This window comes from Pocillopora damicornis, chromosome 13 (genome assembly GCF_964200805.1).
Source record: "Pocillopora damicornis chromosome 13, jaPocDami1.2, whole genome shotgun sequence".
NCBI lineage: Eukaryota > Metazoa > Cnidaria > Anthozoa > Scleractinia > Pocilloporidae > Pocillopora > Pocillopora damicornis.
This window is the reverse complement of record NC_142682.1, coordinates 4,141,685-4,160,573: the sequence shown is the minus strand read 5'-3', so window position 1 is coordinate 4,160,573 and position 18,889 is coordinate 4,141,685. Positions and strand designations below refer to the sequence as shown.

Here is an 18,889-nt window from a genome sequence, read left to right as displayed (position 1 = left end):
TTTGTTTGTTTCAATAATAATAGTAAGCTTCTCGTTTACGATATATATATATATATCAAATGTTCACGGAGGTGGTAAGTTTCTTAAAATTTTGAAGCTTAAAAAGTGATTGCTGGTGTCAAGTAGTTTTTGAGCTTGTTAAAGGAAATTTGGTTTTCAAAGAGTTTTTTTCTTAACTATTGTGTTAAGTCTGTATGAAAATCTCAACCAAAGCCGCCATTCCAACGTTTCCTAGAAGTTCAAACGAGGCGTTCCGTATATTAACATACTGCTCGTTTAAAGGAGGATTAACAAGCTGATGTTCTCGTCAAAACGCTTGGTTATACTCGCTCTTCGGTAGTTCAGAACTAAAGAGCCAACTTCTATCTTCTTTTGCTTCCCACCTCTTGAGTTTTTAAATAATTTACCAGTTTATGTACTAACATAAAGAAGTGCAGCGTTGCTTGATACATTAATGCACTATAGACAATTGCCCACCCACGTGGAGGTAAATATCAACCAATTTTACCACTAAGGTGAATAATTGGCTTAGTATCTTCTTTACAGAAACCAAATATTAGTTTATTTCTGTCAGTATACCAAACCAAAATACGATCCAAAATTAAACTCTCGACGCTCGATTTTGTCTCTCATGAATACTACTTGCTGATCATTTCCGAATGAACTAATCAGCGCGTGCGAAAAGCGCTATTTGCATGTGTGGTACATACAATTCATTTACGATATAAATTTTTTTAAAAGAACGAATATGTAAGCAAAGTTGAATCTACCAGCTGTGCTGATTTTCTTAATTCCTGGCGTGCTTCACAATAATCTATACCATTTGCCAGTGTAAAGCTAATAGGAGCAAGAAATCAAAACGAAAAAGCTTTCAATTTAGTGTCGAAAATGGTCTAAGATTGTAAAGCTTCACTCTGACGAGGGGATAACAATCGAAAATCAGCTTGAGAAACTCTTTACGTTGGCCAATATATTATCAATTCAGTTGATAAGAACCAAAGTATCATGTAATACTTTAACCGACGCAGCACCTCAGTTTCTTTAGAAACATACCTTCTCTCCCCCCCCCCCCCCCTTTAAGATTGCATCGATTCACTTCACCGGAAAGGTTGTGACTCGCTAAGAACATCGTGTCACTTACCCGACCAATCGGATGCCAGACTAAAACAAATCGCGACGAAGGCGCCGCTAACGTTTTCTCGCGCAGCTTACACTCATTGTCCTTGAAATCTCATTGGCTCCTCGTGACACGTCCTTTCGTTCTGATCGGCTGATGCGTTCACTTTGGTTTATGACCTTCATGAACTTTTTCATTATTCATCCATACATCATTTTGAAAAGATCAAATTCGGTTTCATTGACGAATTTCATTTCCAGACATTTGCCGAATACTGGAGTTCTTACCTCGCGACCTTGGCAAAGCTCTTAGTGGTCACGTGATAACAACTGTACAAGTAGAAACTGTCGCGCAATGCGAGGTTAGATGTTTCCAGGAACCTAACTGTCTCTCCTACAATCTGGGACCTTATCAGACTTATGAACACACCTTAACATCTGTGAAGGGGAAAACATCTGTGAAGGGGAAAACGGCATTCCTATCCCATCTGTCCTCAAATCCTTGCCGTATGCAGAATTTCTGTAGCATAAACGCAGTCCATGGATTATCTACAACCAATTTCCTTGAGCTGCTGGGTGAGTAATTTATCAGAATCAGGTTGATGGTAGGTAATATGTATGACCCACCAAGGAACTTCTGAAACGTTCAGTGAAATAGATAACACTATTATGAGTCTCTTATAGCCAGCTCAGTGGTAGAATATCTGAGATGCCATGTCAGGAATTCCTTTGGTAGCAACATCAGTTTATTTTCTCGAACAGGACACAATTCACAAGTTCTCTTTTAAGAACAATCGATTTATTCCCGCAGTTCTTTTTAAAACTCATGATGAAAAGGGTTGTGCTTGATTGCACCCACATGCAAAAACTGTCATTCAAAGATTTTAACTTTGTTCGGCCCCACTCGCCAGCAGCCATTTGAAGAACTTTATCTTTATCTTTATCTTCCGCCTTACTACATAAAAGAACTGTAAATTATTGTTTTCAAAATGTTCTTAAAAATATGCCCTTAACAGTTTGACCAAGCAATAGTCACGAATGGCTGCTCGTCAACTCCGTGTCTAAACAATGCTGCTTGTGTTTCACTGACACCAACAACTTTCCAGTGCCTGTGTTCGGCTGGATTTACTGGGATCAACTGTGAAACCCTCGTACGGCCACTGGTAAGTTATGTGATGCGAACTTTGGAAAAAAAATGGCGGTATAGATAACTTTTGTCACATGTACCTGCCATAGTTTATTGACTTGGTTACCTAAATTATAGGATATTCGCTTTAGTTTTTATGCCCTTCACAACTCAACTAAACTATCTTTCTTTAGGATGGTTGCTCGTCAAGTCCGTGTCGAAACAATGCTACTTGTCTTTCAAGGCCAACAACTTTCCAGTGCGTATGTTCCGAGGGATTTACCGGGATCAACTGTGAAACCATCATTGGTCAGGGTAAGTCAGTCTTGTCTCTAGCGTCAGCGTCGCGTTTTGAAAAACGAAAAGCTCCTGGGGATGAGTTTATCTCATAAAACTCGCAATTAACTTTTATTTTTCTGCCGTAAAAAAATCCTTACTTATGGATGACATTGCGTGATTTTTTTTCTCAATTGTTATCAAGGAAAGCATTGCCAAGCCATAAAGACCCAATTCCCGCAAGCTCCGGATGGAATGTACCAGGTCCAACCAGATACCAGCAAACTCTGGGTCTATTGTGATATGACGTAATTTGGCGGAGGCTGGACAATGTGTTATTCAATTTATGACACCTTTGATCTTAAGAAGGAAGTGACGTATAACGCGAGTCTGCCTTACCGAACAAATGGTTACCGAATTGACTATAATAATATCCAGGTAAAACCACCATTTTTAAAATACTCCAATACCTAAGTAGCATAATGTTATTGGGTGAATAGAACGAAACAGGGGGGCGATTGGGTGGGTGGTCATTCATGGTTGCTCAGCTATATTTGTCGGGTAGTTACTCACCAGGAGCTAAAGTAGTCAGGACAAAAATGACGAGAAAAAAAGTCATTTATATAGAAACAAAGCATGGGCGTGCGAACATCTGGAATTTCTCTTCGAGTTGAACACGAGAAAATGTTTTTTTGATGTAAGATTTATAAAAATTTAATTATGTAAAAACCGTAGGCCTGTATTAACAAGAAAAGCCACCAAGCGACCTTGACTTGAGAATGGTGAACGCTTTGTCACTCGTTCATCAAGCTGACGGAGTGACACGAAAGGCGAGTGACGTGTCAGCAGCTGATTGACGATATCAAACACGCGTAAAAAAATTATCGTAATTTTACGCGTGCACAGTTATGGCTCTTCTCAATGATGGAAATCCTAATAAATAATAATAGTAATTGTTATAATAATAATTATTATAATAATAATAACAATAATAATAGTAACTATGATAATTATAAACTTGAAAATAATTCGAATTGTTGAACGTGTTCACCGTCTCCAACGACTCTAGATCTAATTTTTAGCATAACATATGAGCATTATTGAATTCTGGCTACAAAGAAAATGATTTGCCACTGGGTTTCCCTTTTCCAGACCATGCAAATGCTTATTATTTCAGATTGTTGTGTGGCAGAGCACGGGCTATGAAATGCACAAAGTTTGAAAACGCACGTGATGAGCTATTGTTCCTCTCAGTAGCTCCCTGATCTGATTGTTAATTCTCCCCTCTAGCCGCTACAAATTTCCTTGCAAATTGTTTACCTGATAATTTCGAGTGAAGCTCCTTACCCGGGCGATTATATCACATGGTTATGAGAATTTGGCGTTAAAAAAAAATAACATTGTTTACCTGATAATTTCGAGTGAGTAAGTAGTGAGTTTAGTTGGTGGTAAGCCTATACCCTATACACCAGCAAAACATGCTAAACTGATTTTTACTGAATGAAAATCATGAAGAGAGAACTGGGAAAATATTTTTCTATAGGATTCAAGTACTTGCTAACTTGCATTTCCAATGTGCTATATTTTAAGTAGAAAAAGATTAGGTTAAGTTGTTTCCACTAGGATAAAAAATTAAAGTGTGTTTAACAAAACAACTTTAAAACATGTTCAAGCTTTGGTGTTAATAGGGTATTAGTCTCTAACTAATGATGAGAAGTGGAAGAGACGCCATAAATTGATAATGGTTCTCTCCCAGCCACAGAGGATGGGTCAGCGAAAGGCGAAACACCTGGTGACGTGACAGATATCAAAGGGGTTAAAAATAGAGAGTCTACAGCGACTACTCTGTACCAGTCCCTATGTACGTGTAACCTGGCATGAGGACCAAATCCTGAGGGTGTTGCACGTGATCTGAATCACTGAGCTCACATTCGTGTCCATAAACTATGTGAGGTCCCATATTATAAGAGAGGCACTTAGGTTCTATGAAACATCGAAGCTGGCACTCGTCATTGTCGTTTACAAGCACGCTGATGATCACGTGACCAATAAGGGATTTATTGATGAGGGGAAGTTGGTACCGAGCTTGTCTGCAGACATCTGCAAATGAGTAGGAAAGACACCGTTGCGTCACGAGTAGACTGGCGATGTAAGAAGAAGGGCCACCGACGATCGAGGACTATCCACATGATACACACACATACAAAAAAATTAAATCTGAGAAATTTCATGCTCAACGGTGTAGGAAGTATACTTTGTATAGTGACAATTTAATTGGCTATTCGTCGACAGATCTGAAATTACAATTTACCCTCTTTCTCTGTTTGTTTGAGCGCAAGCCTCTTTCAGCATCGCTGAACGTAGTAAAGTGAGCACAGTACTTGACAAACGTGAGCCTGAAAGGGCTAACTCGCCAACAAGTTTAAAACATGGACTCTAAAGCGAAATCTGGACAGGTACGACCGAGTTTGGATCTTTATGGAATTTGGTAGCTTTCCCCTTTTCTCTTTTTTACACACTCAAGCAAATGACACCTTTCTATATTTCCATGGTCTTGCCTCTGCTTCCGGGCTGCGGTTTAGGGTCGGAAGCTTTTTAGTAAACACTGAAGAATATCTCCATTGTTTTTTCTAATTTGAACTAAAATGTTTCTTCTTGAGCTACATATATAGTTACTTTTCCCATTTCTATAGAACTGGCGACATCATTTCATAAATAATTAATTGAAAAAAAGCAATTAAACGGAGAAATTCACATCAGTCAGAAACTGCTTTCACTTGTCTCACTGTGAGCCTTTCAAACTTCAATATCATAATTACATTGTTGTTTTTTTTAAGGTTTTCTTTAATTAAACAGTTTTAAATGAAGTTCAGCTAGGGACATTTTATAACTCTCACAAACCAAAGAAAAAAGCAAACCAAAATAAAGAAGAAACATCTGTACAAGACGAAATCCTCGAGGGTAAAGCGCAGAGACTAGCACACTCTAACTTTTAATTCGACCAGAAGACAGAGCACAGTTTGCTTTTACTAAGTCAAATTCTCCCTTTATATGAAGAATGATGCTTATGGATAAATAAAAAAGGCCTTACTTCGCGTAGTTAGGAAAACCTTAAAGCTTTTTAGGTATCAACAATGAAATTCTTTAACTTACCGATTCCTTGAACTGTGTGAAGATATAATGTGAGCGAGATCTTTAGGATAAGAAGAAAAACGAAGAGGTCGAACATCATGATTATCAAGGTAGGAAGCTGAAGCGCTATGTGGGCCAAGAAATCTGACTTGAGCGCTGACAGGTGTATTTTGAGATATCATGACTAAATTCTGGCTTATTTACGCCAGTAAGTCACGCCAGGCGGGCCGTTTCTCTAAAGTCCCGTTAACTTTCGCGCGCGCAGTAATATTTTTAATATTTTAAAATTCATGTTTATTATTCTAATGTTTTCGATATCTTTTAATCCTAAAGAAATATGGTGCAAGATGAAGCTCAGAAACCAGCTCATTTTAGTTCGTATGCTGATATTTTATTGACTTTTACCATGGTAAGTGGTGCTTAGAATTCGCGCGGCCAAGCGAGGACTACGCAAAACCACCATTCCAGAGCCTCGTGCAAACATCACAAACAAATGTTCGCTGCAAATGTCACGACAATACAAAAGGATCGTGATAATTGCATAAGGACATAAATATTCAATATTTAATGTGGTGGGTGATATTAGGAGAAAGCCGTTTTAAATCAAATCAAAATAAATATTATTTGGTGAAGTTTAGATTTGAGTCACGTTTGCAGACAGCCTTTTTCGAAGATTTCTGGCAAAGCTGGTTAAGACTTTCGTGGAACCTCTTTAGCGTTTTTTGAGTTAAATTATTTGTCTAAAAAAAAAAGCGTTGGCGATGATTTCCATAGTAACGACATAACAAGACACAAGGCTGTCTCACTTTGGAGTTTTAAGCTGGCCTGTCATTGGATCGTTTGGCTGTCAGGCTTCCTCAACTCTTCCTTAAATCTAATTTAGAAACTTGACAGCAAACTATCATCTCTAAAACATGTTTCTCGCCATAGCTTCATCACATTACCTTATGTTCGCAGTTCATTTCGTGGTTGTCGGAGGTAGCGGTAAGTCTCTAAAATTAATTAAAGTTAGAGAGCATAATACGAAAAAGGAAAAAAGGAAACGTTCATACTTTACCTTGTCTCCAAGGTTGAAACCTAAGAAAGTTCTTTGCACTCAAAGCATCATTTTCTCGTTCGCAGTTCTGCTTACGGTTTAGTTATCCATCTCGAGGGTAGCAATAAGCAGTCTTGGGTGATGGTAGAGACGGAAAGTTGTTCTCACGATGAGAGTTTAGTCAAACACACCAGGTGTTTCAGATCTCCTACTTACGAAAATTTGCGCGAAAATTCAAGCACTAAAAATTCAACAAGCGTAAAAATATTTCGGAAGACTATCGACAACATTTTATCACTTGTAAATACTTCAGCTGATAGGAAAGATTTTCTGCTGTTTTACTCCACTAATATCGCAACACTAAGAAGGGACTTGGTACAATGTTTGAAGATAACGATACTTTACATATCGAGGACTGATACATAACTAATCATTACTAATTCATGGTAATACAAAATGTTGTTGAATTCTTAGTTGTGTTTACGATTAAGAGACCGGAATAGTTGTACAGCTCGAATTATTTTTGACAAAGGCAAACCGAAAGAAAATCCAATTAAGTTGAGTTTGAAAAACAAATGTTTGCGTGAAATACATATATCGGCAAAAGTGATTCATGATTCATGCTAATTAGGGGTCTCTCGAAGCATCTCTTGGTCAGGTGTAGGATGAAGTATGATCATTTGCTGTCAAAAACACACAAACTCAAATGTTTCCTTTGATGTGCGGTAAGGATATTCAACTCAAAATGAGAAATTATTTCGGATCGTTACAACACGATAGGAAGAAAGTGGATGGTGGTTTTTGAATGTTGCTGCCGGCACTCATCACAAGGAAGCGTTGTAAATGAAAAAGTAATTAAAAGATTAATTTGTTGCGTTATGGTAGAAAAGTTGCAAGGAAAGCGTAAATATGTCTCTTTAAGACCTGAGAGTTCCCCTAAAGTTGCTGTTTTTGAAGAAATGTGCTTGCATCTTCCCACTTTTTATGCATTTGACTTTTTAAGTAATTCATCCTCATAAAGTGTTGTTCGGCTTTAAACAAATGATTTTGAAAAGTTTTTGCAAAGATTGTGGGGAAGCCTGCAAGCAGGCATCAGTTGTTGATTTTCGTCTTACGGCCCTTCTCCGGGCACTGCATCCTATTACACCATTGGCAGACGCCTATGGAAATTTTATTGAAAACCCCTGCAAACCATATTTGAAAAAAATCTCATGATACTTCTTGTTTTATTTACAGATGTCTGCAGACAAGTACATTTCTTACAAGGCATTGCTGATAAAGCCCTTATTGGTCACATTATCAAAACGATACCAGTGGAGACAGATGACCATTGTGAGATTGCTTGTTACCGCGACCTCATGTGTCTCTCCTATAACATAGGACCCAAACAGGCTCATGGACAGCAATGTGAACTCAGCAAATCGGATCACATCCAAGACCCTGCTGATTTAGTTCCTATGGCAGGGTACATATACAGACCAACTGAGGTACATAATGTAATGTGCCGTTCCTGAGTTTCAAAAAGGCCTCTCCCTCAGAATGAGGCCAAATTGGCAAAGCTTTTGTCGTAAGAATGGAGGTTATTTACATTAGGAGAGAATATGATTTCCGCCCAAAGATGTCGCACGATAATAGCCTCGTTTCAAAGCAATGTTGGAGAGAGGGAGAATGGAGACTAATGTTCACTGAACATCTAACTTTAATTTATCTAAAATAATTATGCCGTGTAGCTGACTTAAAAAAAGAAATTGCGTAGGGTTTCACCAAATTCAGGGAACAAATTTATCCTCTTTGGCAAGATTTTAGTTAGCAGCTGTCATTGATAAGTTTTCAAAATCTTTGCTGATGTATTTAAAGAAATGTTTCTTTTCGCCTTTTGGGATTAAATGCGACATACTGTAATTCTTTGTATCAGGCACACTTAGTTTACTCTTTTGCCAGGAACTACGCCGTTATTTGAATCTCCAAAGTTTTTCCCACTTCATTTTCAAGTTTTGGCGACTGTTCGTGATTTCTCTGCCAGAATAACGTGACAGATAATTTATTTATTTCTTGGTTAGAGTCGTTGTTCGTCAAGTCCTTGCCCTGATAACACCACATGTCTTTCTCTCACGGAGACAACTTTCCAGTGTTTGTGTCAACCAGGATTTAGTGGTAACAGCTGTGAAACGGGTATGTTAAGCAACCAAGCAATGTGGTGTCACCTCATAAATTAAGACGCGATTGTTTTTAGTTTTGTATCTGATAGTGTGAATTGATTTAGAGGATAGAGCGAGTATTCTTAACCAATCACAGAGCGAGGTAAAGCAAATTCAAAGCAGTTTAGGATCACTTTCGATGCTTGACCTACCTGACCTCCCTGAGCTGATTTTCCCTGTCATTCATTTGAAAGTCACTTTTTGCTACAGACATAGACGAGTGTGAAGTCAACCAGTTCAACTGCCCGGTGAACGAGGAGTGCGTTAACACCGCAGGCTCATATGTATGCAATTGTGTCAGCGGTGTGTTCGATGGCGTAGGAGTCTGCCAACTTATGACAGGCAAGCTAATGAGAAACGTCCGCGAGAAAGTATGATAGCTTAAACAACGCGAGCCGGCGGGAGGTCTGTGCGGGATTTCAATACAAGCTACAACTTGAGGAACTCCGAGAACAAACTTAATGTTTGAATACCACCAACAAATTCATTCAAAAATAGTTTTAGTTGTAGTGGCTCCATATTGTGGAATAGCCTCCCTTGCGAGGCTGATTGCGCGGAACCCCTCGGGTCGTTCAAACGAGAAATCAACAAAGTTCTCTAAGGCACAACATTTATGGAAAGCAGTAATATTAAGTAAGTAATATTATTAGTAGTTAATAGTTCTTTGTCAATAGCTGGTGAACTGCTCGTGATTACATAAATTTCAATGACAATAATAACACTGATAATATCAGACCTCCAGCTAACCTCTTCCCGACTCGTTTCAAATCTTCCCACGGGCGGAAAAAAGCGTGCCCTATATCGCTAATAACGAGGCCTGGTATCTAACTTCTTTTCTTTTCTCTCTCTCTTTGAAAGGAACTGATTGCAAGGAGATCAAGATTACGGTCCCGAGTGCTCCAGATGGGATGTACGAAATACAACCGAACATCGGGAACAGCAAATTCTGGGCGTATTGTGATATGACGTCATTTGGAGGAGGATGGACGATGTGTTACTCCACTGACGATCTTGCTGACCCTAAAACACAAGTGACCTATGACGAGAATTATCCTTATGGTGCAGATGGTTACCGAACTGACTGCAATAATGTTCAGGTGCTTAAGAGAGGTTGAGGTGCAAGAGTTTAATTTTGAGGATTAACGATGTTTGGCAAATTCTGGCATATGTGTTTGTCATATTTCAGGCGCCATAATGAGTAATCAGTCTGATAAATAGCTTATAAACACTATATTTAGGTTTTAACCCACTCTGTATCCTACTATAGATGAGGACTGTTAGTGATCCCCGCTGGAATGCCAAATTTACCACAAGAATTTCAGTACCCTCTGTACTTGAAATGAGTCACTGTTTCTTAAATTTGATGACTACATTTTCAAAATTAGAGACTGTTTTTTTTTTTTGGAATGCTAAACTATTTCTTATCACCAGAATGGTGCTTTTTCATCAAGTTTCAGTCCGAAGATTCTTAATCTATTTGTTCTTGCTCTCTTAACCTAGTCATCTTATTCGACACGACAGTCTTTTCCTGTCTGTTTTTTCTTTTTTTTTGCCTGCAGTTTCAGGAAATTCTCTTTGTGGATGAGACCACGAATGAAAAGGCTTTCTTTACCTATAAACTTAATTCCAGTCTCGTCGCAGAGGGAAATTACCAGACACAAATCTCCGGCCCGTGGCTAGGTGGAGGTGTAGCTACCACAAGTCAAGAATACCAGCTTCTTATCTGTGACCACAGCTTCTACTCTGGCTTTTTCATATCCGGTTATACAAACTGTTATAAGAGGTGCAATAGTTGGTGTGGTGATACACACACCCCTTACTTCCGGTCAGCGTCCACTCATTCAGGTTATGCTGGAGTCGCCTTTAACGTCAATGGACATCGGTCGCGAAGCAGTAGACCGATTAGTGTTGGACTGAGATAAATTGTGGCTTAAAGAGTTTTTGTGGCGTACAATATGGTGTTATACCTTCAGTAAGTCAGTCTTCAGTTGATCGTTGGTCAGTCAGTCAGTCAGTCGGTCTGTCTATCAGTTGACCGATTATAGCCGAATGTTGTTATCTGCTACTTTCAAAATATTCATTCGTGGCAGCTTTCAAACGCAAAATGATGATGATTTAGACGTATCAGTGTTAAAAACTCTCAAACCACATGTCTTTTGGCCATCTATAGCCGTCTTCTGATGGTCACTCTAAAAAAGGACGGATATCATAATACGCGCATGTTTACGTCAAGTTTTGTTCCTTGGCCTCCAAGCCTCCCTTTCAGTTTGTAGACTGTTGAGTTTGAATTGAAAAATATTCACGTAAGTCTGAAATCAAAGAATAAACTTATAAAAACAGCAAGAAAGTGATAAAGACTTGTGTACATTTTTGTGCAAGCGATGTTTAGGTCAAATATTTCGGTAAATGATTTCTATTTGTATACGAGCGATTGATGATGGTGATAGAAAGGTACCCACCGTGCTTTGTGCTCCCCAACTTCTTCATGGTGAGCGTCACTCAAGATGGCTGGGAATGGGCCAGGAGCACTCTTCAATAGAGAAAAAGACCCAAGTAATAATAAGGAAAAAAATGAAAGCAAAAATGAAAACTTAATGTGAAAAGCACTGTTTGCGGTTGTGCAAATAAAGCTTCCTTTTAAGTCATAAAAACAGGCTAGTTCAGTTGACAGGCGGACAAAATAAAAAATTAAAGAAGTAAAGAAATGATCCCCGTAGGCGAACTGCTATGAGTGAAATTGATTGAAGTGATTTCGACGGGAATTCGCACTAGTGCATTTCAGATGTTAGTGATACCAATTCATCTGTATAGCTTCGTGTTGGGAGCGTAAATTTCTTTAAGCTTCTTTAACGTTTTTTTCTTTTAATGAAGCTCGCCTCTGTATATTATTTCTTTTCTTGTGTATCATTCGAAGATCAAAGTATCATTGGCGACATCAGTGCATGGCAAATTGTAATTACTTCTAGAATCATTCTGGTTCATGTAAATCACTGTGGTTGTGGTTCCCCCGGTCAACCGTCAAACGATCCGTGAAACAGCTCTTTGTTTACCTATCATCATATTTGTCCAGTGGAGACAACATGGTTACCTTTTTTTCTTTCAATAATGTTCGTAAGCTTTTTGTAACGTTGGTAGCCTGTATAAGCGTTGTTTTTGCTAAATTTTTCATTCGCTAGTTGACCTCAACTAGGGCGGTCGTTCCGTTGGTTTTTGCTAGCGCCGTGGTACTTTTTTCGGAGAGTTTTTCCTATCGGACTTGGTTATGCCACAAATTCTAAGTTCATTTATTTTTCATGTAGCTTTGTTTTTACTCTTGTCGTTATTCTTGACGTTATCATATTTGTACTTTGATATTTGTATTGATTATTAATTTTCAGTCGAATCACGTTTACACGTTTATACATTTGCACATCTTCCATCTTTACATTTGTCTATCTGGGAGTTATTAAACGCGCATTCAAGTTTGGCGTAAACCTGTAGTATTTAGCAGTAGCGACGGTTTCCATAGTAACGTCTTAACAAGCATATGGTTGCCTCGCTTTGGGGTGTTAAGCTGGCCTCGCACTGGATCGTTAAGCTATGGGGTTTTCCCAACTCTTCTTTAAATCTAAACTGGAAACTTGACAGCAAAGTACCATCTCAACAACATGTCTCTCGCCTTCGCTTTATTACATCACATTATGTTCGCAGTTCATTTCGTGGTTGTCGGAGGTGTCGGTAAGTCTCTCAAATTAATCAGTTAAAGTTAGAGAGCGTAATATGAAAAAGGAAAAAAAAACATTCATACTTTACCTTGTCTCCAAGGTTGAAACCTAAGAAAGTTCTTTCCCCTCAAAGTATCATTTTCTCGTTCGCAGTTCTGCTTACGTTTTAGTTATCCATCTCGAGGGTAGCGATAAGCAGTCTTGAGTGATGGTAGAGACGGAAAGTTTTTCTCTCGATGAGCGTTTAGTCAGACACATCAGGTGTTTCAGATCGATCTCCTGCTAACTATAATTTGCACGAAGATTTAAGCGCTGAAAATAATGCATGCGTAAAAATATTTCGGAAGACTATCGACAACATTTTATCTCTTGTAAATACTTCAGCTGATAGAGGGATTTTCCGTTGTTTTATTCCACTAATCTTGCAACATTTAGCAGGGACTTAGAAACATGTTTGAAGATAAGGATACTTTATATATCGAGGACTTATAATTTACTTTTCATTACTAATTCATGGTAAATGCTGTCGAATTATTAGTTGTGTTTACGACCAAGACACCGGAATAGGTGCAGCTCGTACTATGAGCCTGAACTATTAATTTTCCTGTAATTACTTTCCATGTTAAAATGTTATGGCTAACACTTAGTACTAACAATAATAAACGAAATAACTAAGTCTATACTCACTGTGTTTGCTTCCTGATACAATAATGCATAATAAAAGCCAATGGCAATTTGCATCTTTTTCGATTCCTAACTAAACTCAGACCTCGCAAGACTTCGGAAGGGTAAGTGGTAAAATGAAGGTGGAAATAGTTATAGAATGAACACTTTTAATTTCGAGATCTGAAACGGATATAGATATCATGATTGTCAAAACTTGTACAACTTTAGCAGCAACTGAGACAATTAATTTCCATCGGAAATATTCGACAAACTTTACCATTACCCCTTACCGCTTGGTTCTGCTGCTAAAAGTGATTTCATGCAAATAAGGTGTCTCTCGAAACACCTCTTGGTCGGAGGTTATGGAATTGAATATGATACTTTGCGGTTAAAAACATGCATATGTAGATGTTTCCTCGATGTACAGTGAGGATATTTGACTCAAAATGAGGAATTGTTTTGGATCGATACAACACGGAAGGAAGGAAATGGACGGTGGTTTTTGAATGTTGCAGATGACACTCATCAAAAGGGAACGCTGTGAATGGAAAAAAATGTATTTTAAAAATGACTTTGTTGCATTATGGTGGAAAAGAAAAGCGCTTACGTAAATGTGTTTCGTTCAGTCCTGAGAGTTCCCCCAAAGTTATTGTTTTTAGAAAAACGCGCTTGCATCTTCTCCCTTTCATACATTTGATTTTATAGGTAATTCATTCTTGATAAAGAGTTGCTCAACTTTGAAAAAATGATTTTGAAAAGTTGTCGCAAAGATGGTGGGAAAAATTAAGCTTAGCTCAGTGACTTGAGTTTAATATACAGTGGTAAACGACAACGTTTCCTCGCTCATATGGATATAACCCTTAACTCTTATCTGATAAACTATTAATTTCAGACGCAATGGTTTATAAAAAGCCGCCACCGATGTTCTACTGCCGCCATTACGAACCCTTACCGCAGTCTGTTTAACCTACAACCAGGCATTCATGTTTGAGTTTCGCCTTACGGCTCTCTCCGGGCACACCATCGGCAGGCGCCTGTGGAAAATGTTATTGAAAACCCTGCAAACCATATCTAAAAAAAATTCTCATGTTACTTCTTGTTTTTACAGATGTCTGCCGACACGTGCATTTCTTGCAAGGCATTGTTGATAAAGCCCTTATTGGTCACGTGATCAAAACGATACCAGTGAAGACAGATGACCATTGTGAGATTGCTTGTTACCGCGACCTCATGTGTCTCTCCTACAACATAGGACCTAAACAGGCTCATGGACATCAATGTGAGCTCAGCAAATCGGATCACATCCGAGACCCTGCTGATTTAGTTCCTATGGCAGGGTACATGTACAGACCAACTGAGGTATATAATGTAATGGGCCATTTCTGAGTTCCAAAACACCTTACCCTCAGAATGATACTAAATTAGCAAAGCTTTCGTCGTGAGAATGAAGTTTATTTACATGATTTCCGCTTTAAGGTTTCGAACGATAATAGCCTCGTTTCAAAACAATGTTGGAGAGGGGGAGAATGGAGACTAATGTTGACTGAAAATCTAACTTTACAAGTTTAATTTTGAAAATGAAGTCTCATCAGTTTTAATTTATATAAAATAAGTATGCCGTGTGGCTGACTTAAAAGAAGAAATTGCATAGGGTTTTACTAGTCAGTTAGCAGGTGTCATCGATAAGTTTTCTAAATCTTTGCTGATGTATTTAACAAACAATATATCTTTTTGGTCTTTTGGGATTAAGTGCGACATACTGTAATTTCTTTGTATCGGGCACACTCAGTTAACTCTTATTTTTGCCTGGAATTACGCCGTTATTTGAATCTCCAAAGTTTTGCCCACTTCATTTTCAAGTTTTGGCGACTGCTCATGATTTCTCTGCCAGAATAACATGACAGATATTTCATTTATTTCTGGGTTAGAGTCGTTGTTCGTCAAGTCCTTGCCCTGATAACGCCACATGTGTTTCCCTCACGGAGACAACTTTCCAGTGTCTGTGTCCACCAGGATTTACCGGTAACAGCTGTGAAACGGGTATGTTAAGCAAACCAAGCAATTTAGTGTCACCTCATGAATTAAGACGCGATTGTTTTTAGTTTTGTATTGATTGTATGAGCTGATTGAGAGGATAGAGCGACAATTCATGACCAATCAACGAGGTAAAGAAAATTCAAAGCAACTCAGGATCACTTTCGATGGTTGACCTAACTGACCTCCCTGAGCTGATTTTCCCTGTCACTCATTGAAAGTCGCTCTTTTCTGCAGACATAGACGAGTGTCAAACCAACCAGTTCAACTGCCCGGTGAACGAGGACTGCGTTAACACCGCGGGCTCATATGTATGCAATTGTGTCAGCGGTGTGTTCGATGGCGTAGGAGTCTGCCAGCTTATGACAAGTAAGCCAATGGGAAACGTCCGCGAGAAAGTATGATGCCTTAAGCAACGCGAGCCGGCGGGAGGTCTGTACGGGACTTCATTTTTAACGCAATACAAGCTACAACCTGAGGGACCCGAGAAAAACTTACCACCACAAATTCATTTTAAAATATTTTTAGCTATAGTGGCCCCACGTTGTGGAATAGCCTTCCTTGTGAGGCTGGGTGCGCGGAATCCCTCGGGTCGTTCAAACGAGAAATCAATAAAGCTCCCTAAGGCTTGGTGATATAGTGTAATTAGTACAATTAAAAGTTAACAGCTTTTAATCCTTTGTAAATAGCTGGTGAATTGCCCGTGATTGCATAGATTTTAATGACAATGAAAAAAACCGTGACATATATCGCCAATAACGAGGCCTGGTATCTTTTTTTTTTGTCTCTTTAAAAGGAATTAATTGCAAGGAGATCAAGACCACATTCCCGAGTGCTCCAGATGGGATGTACGAAATACAACCGAACATCGGGAACAGCAAATTCTGGGCGTATTGTGATATGACGTCATTTGGAGGAGGATGGACGATGTGTTACTCTACTGACAATCGTGCTGACCCTAAAACAGAAGTGACCTATGACGAGAATTATAGCTATGGCACAGACGGGTACCGAACTGACTGCAATAATGTTCAGGTGATTAAGAGGGGTTGAGGTGCAAGAGTTTAATTTTGAGGATTAACGATGTTTGGCAAATCCTGGCATATGTGTTTGTCATATTTCAGGCGCCATAATGAGTAATCAGCCTGATAAATAGCTTATAAACACTCTCTTGCCCTGATTTTACTTTATTCTGATGTTATAATTTTCTGGAAATATTTTATATTTTCACTGGGTGTTTTATCGTTTTTATTCTATATTTAGGTTTTAACCCACTCTGTATCCTACTATAGATGAGGACTGTCAGTGATCTCTGCTGGAATGCCAAATTTACTACAAGAATTTCAGTACCCTCTGTACTGTGCTTCATTTGGTCTGGCACTCATAATTTGAACATGGGTCACTGTTTCTTAAATTTGATGACTACATTTTCAAAATTAGAGACTGTTTTTTTTTTGGAATGCTAAACTATTTCTTATCACCAGAATAGTGCTTTTTCATCAAGTTTCAGTCCGAAGATTCTTAATCTATTTGTTCTTGCTCTCTTAACCTAGTCATCTTATTCGACACGACAGTCTTTTCCTGTCTGTTTTTTCTCTTTTTTTGCTTGCAGTTTCAGGAAATTCTCTTTGTGGATGAGACCACGAATGAAAAGGCTTTCTTTACCTATAAACTTAATTCCAGTCTCGTCGCAGAGGGAAATTACCAGACACAAATTTCTGGCCTGTGGCTAGGTGGAGGTGTAGCTAACACAAGTCATGAGTACCAGCTTCTTATCTGTGACCACAGCTTTTACTCTGGCTTTTTCATATCCGGTTATACAAACTGTTATAAGCACTGCAATGGTTGGTGTGATGATAAGCTCACCCCTTACTTCCGGTCAGCATCCACTGATTCAAGTTATGCCGGAGTCGCCTTCAACGTCAATGGACATCGGCCGCGAAGTAGCAGACTGATGAGTGTTGGACTGGGATAAATTATGGCTGAAAGAGTTTTTGTGGCGCACAATATGGTGCTGTACCTTCAGTAAGTCGGTCAATCAGTTAGACAGTCAACCATTTACTCAGTCAAGATGTCAGTCAGTTGATCGTTGGCGAGTCAGTCAGTCAGTCGGTCTGTCGGTCAGTTGACCGATGATAGCCGAATGTTGTTACCTGCTACTTTCGAAATATTCATTCGTGGCTGAAATCAACGAATATACTTATGAAAACAAAAGTAAAGTGACAAAGATTTACGTACATTTTCGTGCAAACGATGCTTTGGGTAAATTTCCATGGTAAATGACTTCTATTTGTATACGAGCTATTGATGATGATGACGATAGAAAGTTACCCATCGTGCTTTGTGCTCCTCCGCTTCTTCATGGCAAGCGTCACTCAAGATGGCTGGGAATGAGCCAGGTGCACTCTTGAATAGAGAAAAAGACAATAATAATAATAATGAGGAAAAAATTTAAAAACAAAAGCTTAAACTGAAGACCCAGAGTGGAAAGCATTTTTTGCTGTTGTGCAAATAAAGCTGCTTCTACAGTCAGAAAACCAGCTTAGTTGAGTTGACCGGCCAACAAAATAAAATATTGAAGAAGTAAAGAAATGATCCACATAGGCGAGCTGCTATCAAAGAAAAAAATTCATTAAAAAATTACTTGAAAAAAGTTAGGTTTCGACGACATTCGCACCAGTGCCTTTTAGATTTTAGTAATACCAATTCACCTGTATAGCTTCATTTTGGGTGCGTAATTTTTTTCGAGCCTCTTTAGCAGTTTTTTCTTTTATCGAAGCTCGCTTCTGTATATTAATTCTTTTCTTGTGTATCATTCGAAGATTAACGTGTTATTAGCGACGAAATTCATTAGCGACGAAACTCATTAGCGATATCTGTGCATAGCCTATTAATTTGTAATTACTTCTAATAATTATTTATTTATTACCTCTAATAATTCTATAATTATTCTTGTTCATGTAAATCATTGTGGTTGCGGTTCCCCTGGCTATCCAGGTTCAACCGTTAAACGATTGATACAGCTTGTTGTTAAACTATCATCATATTTGTCCAGTGGAGACAACATGGTTGATTTGTTTGTTTCAATAATAATAGTAAGCTTCTCGTTTACGATATATATATATATATATCAAATGTTCACGGAGGTGGTAAGTTTCTGAAAATTTTGAAGCTTAAAAAGTGATTGCTGGTGTCAAGTAGTTTTTGAGCTTGTTAAAGGAAATTTGGTTTTCAAAGAGTTTTTTTCTTAACTATTGTGTTAAGTCTGTATGAAAATCTCAACCAAAGCCGCCATTCCAACGTTTCCTAGAAGTTCAAACGAGGCGTTCCGTATATTAACATACTGCTCGTTTAAAGGAGGATTAACAAGCTGATGTTCTCGTCAAAACGCTTGGTTATACTCGCTCCTCAGTAGTTCAGAACTAAAGAGCCAACTTCTTTTGCTTCCCACCTCTTGAGTTTTTTAATAATTTACCAGTTTATGTATTAACATTACTTTCAAGAAGCGCAGCGTTGCCTGATACATTAATGCACTATAAACAATTGCCCACCTACGTGGAGGTTAATATCAACTATTTTTACCGACACTAAGGTGAATAAT

At 38.5% G+C, this 18,889-nt stretch overlaps 2 protein-coding genes across 2 annotated transcripts; both read left to right on the top strand.

Annotated features, from left to right (window-relative positions):
• Positions 1-6,563: 6,563 nt before the first annotated feature.
• Positions 6,564-11,552, top strand: LOC149035048 (uncharacterized). Its single transcript, XM_089191231.1, has 6 exons — positions 6,564-6,634; positions 7,923-8,173; positions 8,747-8,858; positions 9,095-9,226; positions 9,743-9,981; positions 10,444-11,552. Exons 1-6 carry the CDS (start codon positions 6,565-6,567, stop codon positions 10,804-10,806), a joined length of 1,167 nt encoding a protein of 388 aa, XP_089047357.1. The 5' UTR covers position 6,564; the 3' UTR covers positions 10,807-11,552.
• A 914-nt stretch (positions 11,553-12,466) lies between these two features.
• LOC149035047 (uncharacterized) lies at positions 12,467-17,751 on the top strand. Its single transcript, XM_089191230.1, has 6 exons — positions 12,467-12,601; positions 14,363-14,613; positions 15,183-15,294; positions 15,526-15,657; positions 16,085-16,323; positions 16,901-17,751. The coding sequence occupies exons 1-6, from the start codon at positions 12,532-12,534 to the stop codon at positions 17,261-17,263; spliced, it is 1,167 nt and encodes a 388-aa protein (XP_089047356.1). The 5' UTR covers positions 12,467-12,531; the 3' UTR covers positions 17,264-17,751.
• Positions 17,752-18,889: the final 1,138 nt, after the last annotated feature.